General features: G+C 42.6%; 1 protein-coding gene across 1 annotated transcript; it reads right to left on the bottom strand.

Moving 5' to 3' along the window:
• Positions 1–3,605: 3,605 nt before the first annotated feature.
• LOC120431522 (NADH dehydrogenase [ubiquinone] 1 beta subcomplex subunit 11, mitochondrial-like) lies at positions 3,606–4,428 on the bottom strand. The gene has a single exon (XM_039596619.2). It carries the CDS (start codon positions 4,311–4,313, stop codon positions 3,834–3,836), a length of 480 nt encoding a protein of 159 aa, XP_039452553.1. The 5' UTR covers positions 4,314–4,428; the 3' UTR covers positions 3,606–3,833.
• Between the last annotated feature and the right edge of the window lie 2,340 nt (positions 4,429–6,768).

Genomic DNA, 6,768 nt, shown 5'->3' with positions numbered 1-6,768 from the left:
CCTTTTGAAATATCCGGGAATGACCGTTCAATATACTCCTGGCAGAGAAATGTTGATTGCTGATTGTTTGTCTCGAGCCCCTTTGCCAGATGATACGGATTTCAGCAAGGAGTTGTCAGGTATGATTCATTCCCTTTCGCAACGTGTTTGTCTATCGTCAGATAATCGTGATTTGTACATCGAAACACTCAGCAAAGATACTCGCTATAATCAGATCGTCGACTATGTTGAACGAAATTGGCCTCCGTACAATCAGTTAGATGATATTGGTAAACTTTTTCACAAATATCGAGAGGATCTCCACTATGAGAATGGTTTGTTGTTTAAGGATCATCGACTTGTTGTACCAACTTTGCTACAGTCAAAAATTGCAAAATGGTTGCATGCTCCACATTTTGGTATAGAGAAAACTTTGGCACGTGCGCGGTCGCAATTTTTCTGGCCTGGCATGTCGAATGATATCTCTGAGCTTGTAAAGGGTTGTGAAGTTTGTGAGAAATTCACTCGAAACGTCCAGAAAGAGAGTCTTCTTTATGACAGTCCACCTGAGTATCCGTTTTGCCGCATTGGTGTAGATCTGTTTGAATACGGTGGTCATGATTTCGTTGCGTTAATTGATTCGTACTCAGGATTTGTCGTATCTGAAATTTTGCGAGAAAAATCTGCTCGACACGTGATTGATATTTTGGACCGCATATTTTGTCGTTATGGTTACCCCACCACAATTAAATGTGATAATGTTCCGTTTAACTCCTCTGCCTTTGATGATTATGCAAACAAATGCAACATTGAATTTGTTTTCTCGAGTCCCAGATATCCTCAAAGTAATGGCCTTGCTGAAAAGGGAGTTGCTATTGCAAAAAACATCCTTAAGCGATGTTATGAAGTGGGTGATCGCGATTCCTTTCAATACCGGCTACTTGAGTATAACACAACACCAGTGAGCAGCATGGGTTTGACTCCATCACAATTGTTTTTCGGTCGTCAACTGAAGGCAAGACTCCCAATTGCAAGCGAACTCTTGAAGCGAAACAGCCTGAATGAAGTGGATGTGAAGGATAAAATCGATAGTAAGCGTTTAAACCAGAAGCGATATTATGATCGCCTTGCAAAGGACTTGCCAGAGCTGAATGTCGGTGACAAGGTCATTTTTAAGAAAAACGGAAAAGAATGGCATTATGGCCAAGTAACTCGAAAGGTTAACGCAAGATCTTACATCATCAAGGACTATTTTGGCAATCATTTTCGTAGAAACCGAAAGTTCATTTCCAACAGTCAAAACGAAGGATTTCACGCGAGTGATCAGCTTTTTGAGGAGCATCAGGATCAGCCCCAACCCCCACCGATTGTACCTGCACACTTACATAATACAGACAACAATGTAAACGAACAAGTTCGTACAGAACAATCTACACCACAAGTTGAGCGCGATCAATCGCTAGCAGGGTCACCGAATTCATCCATTTATTTTGATGCTGACCAGGATAGCTTTGAATCAGACAATGAGACTCATTTGAACCTCACTGATAATGGAAGTATTAGTCCACCTAATCGTGACGATCTTAATGTACCGTATAGAACTAGGAGTGGGCGTGAAGTGCGACCACCAAGCAGGTATAATGAATAAGGTTAGGCTAAGGTTGTTCTTACTTTGAACGTTTTTTTTATAAAAAGAAAGCGTGTAAAGAATGTAGTTTCATAAGAACTAGCAGCACTGCATCGCCCATCTGTCAACAATCACACACACAGCTCTCCCGCTATTTATTCATTCAAGCGTCAACGAGCGTACATAACGGACGTAAATAAAGTACCTCGAACAGACTTAATTCGTGTTTTACTACAAGTCACTGATACTTTTGTAAAAGTAAAATAAAAATGAAATTTTGGATTTTTTTATTTTTGAATTTTTTGAATTTTTGAATCACCCACAAGAGCAGACATAGAAAATCTCCGAAACACGCATTCAAAACATTGCCCCCGGCTTGCCGGTACTTGTCGGGTATCAGAAATTGAGTACCCGACAGGTACCGACACATATTTTTCTTCTACAGATGAACTTGAGATCAAATTTGATACCTGCTTTGCCCAGCGTGGTGGGAGACTCGGGGGCAAACTCGAGAGCAAATTAGGTGAGAATCGAATCGGGTAGCAAATGGTTTAACTTTCGACATTTTCGAAAAATGAAATTCTTTGAAATTTTCAATAGTATTAAGTAGTTTAATGAACTTTTAGCATTTCTAGGCATGAATCAACACATAATTATTGATTTTGAAGGTAAACGAGAGCAAAAAATGATAAAAACCCATATTTGCCCCCCGCGGTGGGCTTGTTTCGGTGGCAAATTTGCTATCCTAGCGGTGGGGATGACGGAGTTTTTTCAAGGTGGCAAATTTGATCTCGGTATTCATGAGCCGGGTGCAAATTTGATTTGCACCCCAGCGCTGGAGATGCCCTAACATAAAAACTTGACTTCCCTCCGATTTTCCACCGCCAAAATTTTAATTTTTGAAAGAACAGCATTACTCGGCTGTATAGGAGTGGCCGTGGCTGACTGGTTACGGATTTTGCTTTGTTAGCGAATGGTTCTGGGTTCGACTTCCATCTGCTCCCAACGAGAAAGTTAAGAACACAGAAATTTGAAATGATGAAGTCGCACGAGGCGAAGGTTCGATCCCCCGTCCTTTGGATTGGTAAGCAAAAATTCTAACCACACGGCCATGACGACTTGGTCAGCTGGAATTAGGAATACTGTTACAGAGAGTGAGTTGTGGCGCTATAACATCGACAAATAGAGTCCAGGGCATTCGTGGAAATACAATGTCCCATCCCAGAGGGTCCCAGATCCCAGAGGGTCCCAGATCCCAGAGGGTCCCAGATCCCAGAGGGTCCCAGATCCCAGAGCACTAGCGTGCCCAGGTCCTCAAGGAAGGTGGGGCAAAAATATTAGAGTTTTGAAAATTTCGTCGTTTATGGACACCCCCTGCCCAATTTTAGAACAAATTTCCGAGGATGGTGGGGCAACTGCCCCATGTTGCCCCACCCTGGGCACGCTAGTGTCCCAGAGTTACAAACCTTCTTAGCATGGTGCTTCCAACGGATTAAACCAAAAATCTCGGAGCGTATGGTGGTGTGTCCCCACGCTTCTTCCTCCCCTGTCGATTCAGAATTGTATTGTTGTATAAAAACTTCGTGCTCAAGCTCAACCCACTTCAACGAATCATGTATCTGCGATACAACTTTACACAGTAGGCCTGGCCGATTTAACGTTTGTGATGTTTCAATGCATTCAATGGCGCACTAAAAATGTTAATAAATGACAAAAAAGAGCTAGGCTTAATCTAACCTAAGGCATTCTCCAGGATCCCATCGAAAGATTGGCTGCGCTAGGTTTTGATTAAATTAGATTAGATTAGCACAGCACACTCGGCTGTACCATTTAATGTCAATTTTTTGTAGAGATCAATAATAATTTTTAAAAAGAAACCTTTTATCGCATAAAATTCAATATTCTCACCTAAACATTACCAGAACGAATATCCCAAGGGCTGTCATCAAAAACGCTTTGTTTACCTTAACGCATGAGGCGCACGACAAAATCTCAAATGTTTACCTCATTTGAAAATCCTAATCTTTATTGAACGAATCGTTTTTGCACCGTGATCTTCGGATGTTCCGCCGGTGCCATCATCCCGTGAGGGTAAACTTTAGCTGACTTGTTAGCTGATCATCTTTCCTTTTGTACACACAAATAAGCACGGTTCAAACTTATTTTACCTTTCGATGCGGGATTACATAACAAAAAGTCCTCTGCTCTTCCGCGCGCGGACCGCTTCTTAGATAACGATTTCGGTGTCGCCCAGCTCCTCGTCCGACGGCAGCACCATCAGGGCCGGATCGATGTAATCCTTGCTGATGGGTTCGAGGCCGGCCGCCTCACGTCTTCTCAGCTCCAAGTAAGCCTCCCGTTGGGACCAATCCTGGAGCTGCGTGTCCGGCAGGTACGCCCAGTAGAACGTTCCAAACACCAGGCAAAGGGTCACGGAGAAGAAGAACGACGCGTGCATCGCATTCTTGTCGTCCGCCTCGTTCTTGGTGTCGAATCCGTAGCTGACCCAGTTCTTGCTAGAGGCAGCGGCTTTGGCCGCAGGTTCGGCGGGTTTCGCGGCAGCTTTTTTGCTCACGTCGATCGTGGCCGCGTCGCGGTTCTTCTGGGAGGACGAAATGAGGCGCGCGTTGCGACCGGCCGCCTGCTGGAACAGAGCCCGCACCAGCAGCGACCCTTGGCCACCGTTCAACCGCATCAAGCCGGACATTCTTACGCGCGGAACCGAAAACGACAAGTTCGAGAGGTTTTTCGGTCGGATTTCTTGTAAGCACTCGCGCAAGGGGAAACGAAAAAGTCGGGGGTGATGTGACAGAACAAAGTGTTTTTTTTTCTCCGCAGCTCTTTGACGTTTTGAATACGATCTAAAACCACAGATATGTCAACAGACATCTTGCTTGTACAAAAATAACAAGAAAATTTATTGCAGCGGTACCATTATCATTACATTATATCAGGGATGGAAAAATCACAAAAAAAATCAATCAAAAAAGAGAGCAGGCAGAACACGCAAAAAAATCGCTTCTCGAATAAAATCAGTCTTGGAATTCGAGCGAGAAGAAAGAAAGCATTTCTGACTCGCGAGCGAGGGAGAGAACTTGTAGTACTTTTCTCTTCTCGCTCGCGCTCGCATTTTCGTTCGCGTTCTCGCTCTCGCCGCGAGCGCCTCGTGCTAGCCGTTCGTCCCAAGCTAGCAATTTGTTTATCAGGCTTATGAATGCGAACCAGGCGATGGTATAGAGGTGTAACTTCAATCGCTGTGTTGTTTTTTGTTCGTTTCTAAAACGGTCAACTTCTCGCGAACGGGCATTTCTGGCTCGCGAGAAAGCCCGTTCGCGAGCGGAGGAGAGCACGGGCAATCGGTGAGTTTCTCTCGGCAGCTCGTCGTTTCTCGTCGGCAGCGGCGTTGATGCTTTTCGCGCTCGTTTTTATGCGTTTTAGTGTGTTATCGCGGAGTGACGTCCCCCTCGAGAACACGGGTAATTGATGAGTTTTTCTCGGCAGCTCGAGACTCATGGCGAGAAGTCGAGAGAGAGAAATTTTTCTCGCGAGAGCGCGACAATACCAGCACTGAATAAAATCACTGACGAACTGACGTGCCACCCGGGAACAAATTTATCGATCATTGCTGAACGCATTCTTCTTCTCTTTCTTCCTACTTTTCTCTTCTTGAGTGAATGTCAAAATTCAAGTTTGACATTTAGCCACCACAGCTGTTCCCGTGCTGCGAAAAAATCAGCATCAACAAGTGAAAAGAGCAGATATGAATAAGATCGATTATGTTGCGAAAATTCAAAAAACTTCATACAAACTGACAAATCATAAAAGGCAACAGAATAATAAACCATATACCCAATTGGGTACTAAAGCCATATGAAATTTGTATGTACAACGGTGAAAAACACAATTAAAAACCATTTCTGATCACTTTTTTTCATTTTAATGCAAATAAAAAAATTACAAGACAACATTTTTTCGATGGATCAACTACGGTCCCCTCGGAACGAGGTGTCAAGGAGGGCCTTTTCTGTCAAGAAGGACCGTGAAGTTAATTTTTTAAATTGAATTAAAAATCCATTTTAAATCCATTGCGGTCGTACAAAGGGTCATTGTACTCAGAAAAATAAGCTTTATCGCTGTAAACAATAATATCAGCCCAATTGGGTCCTAAAATGAAGCTTAGATTGCTGATATTATTGTTTATAGCGATAAAGCTTATTTTTCTGAGTACAATGACCCTTTGTACGACCACAAAGAATTTAAAATGGATTTTTAAATCAATTTTGAAAAATTATCCTCGCGGTCCTTCTTGACAGAAAAGCTCCTACTTGACAGCTCGTTCCAAGGGGACCATAGTTGATCCATCGAAAAAATGTTGTCTTGTCAATATTTTTTTTTTGCATTAAAATGAAAAAAAGTGATCAGAAATGGTTTTTAATCGTGTTTTTTACCGTTGTACATAAAAATTGACATAGGGCTTTAGTACCCAATTGGGTCCTAAAACTGACTCCTCGAACTGACCAAGTTCTCAATGGAGATGTGGTTTCGAGTAATAAATTCCAATTCCAACGGAATTCCAGTGGAATTTTCTGAAAACTAAGCTTTCTTTAAAGTGAAAAATTGTGCGAAATTGTTTGGGACAGTTTTCGTAGCTGTAACATTTGTGGCTTGGTCATAACAATTTCTCAGGACAGTTTTTGGGAAACGACGTAACATACTACTAGAAAAATTGGATAAGTAGATGGAATCTTCTTATTTCTATGTTTAATTTTCATTTATAGTCTTAATCTTGGGACTATGACTAACCTACGTCAGGTTTTCCTCTTTTTTCCTCTGTTTAATAAAAACTGCGAAGAATGCATGGCATGCGTTTGTGAGTGAAGAATCCCAAAAAATTGCTGTAAGGTTCAAAACCTCCCCCCCCCCCTTGACCTCCCCCCTTTTTCCTTGCTAACACATTCATTTTCCTTCACAAACACATATATTTGTATGGAGTACTCATAAAACCTCAATAGGACTTCGAGTAGGATAAACTTCGTCAGATTGCGCTCATGGATCCCCTGGACGTTGGGCAACCTGCCTTGGGTAGGCAATAAGAATTTGCCTGATCCACGGGCGGCAATTTGAGATAGCGAAACAAATACCCGGAAGGAAGCATAGTTTTC

Source organism: Culex pipiens, chromosome 1 (assembly GCF_016801865.2).
Source record: "Culex pipiens pallens isolate TS chromosome 1, TS_CPP_V2, whole genome shotgun sequence".
NCBI classification, from domain to species: domain Eukaryota; kingdom Metazoa; phylum Arthropoda; class Insecta; order Diptera; family Culicidae; genus Culex; species Culex pipiens.
Note: the sequence above shows the minus strand (reverse complement) of the source record. Positions and strands in the feature narration are given on the sequence as shown.

Bases quoted from the DNA above. Each gene is read 5' to 3' on its own strand.
- LOC120431522 (XM_039596619.2), bottom strand. From the start codon at position 4,313: ATGTCCGGCTTGATGCGGTTGAACGGTGGCCAAGGGTCGCTGCTGGTG.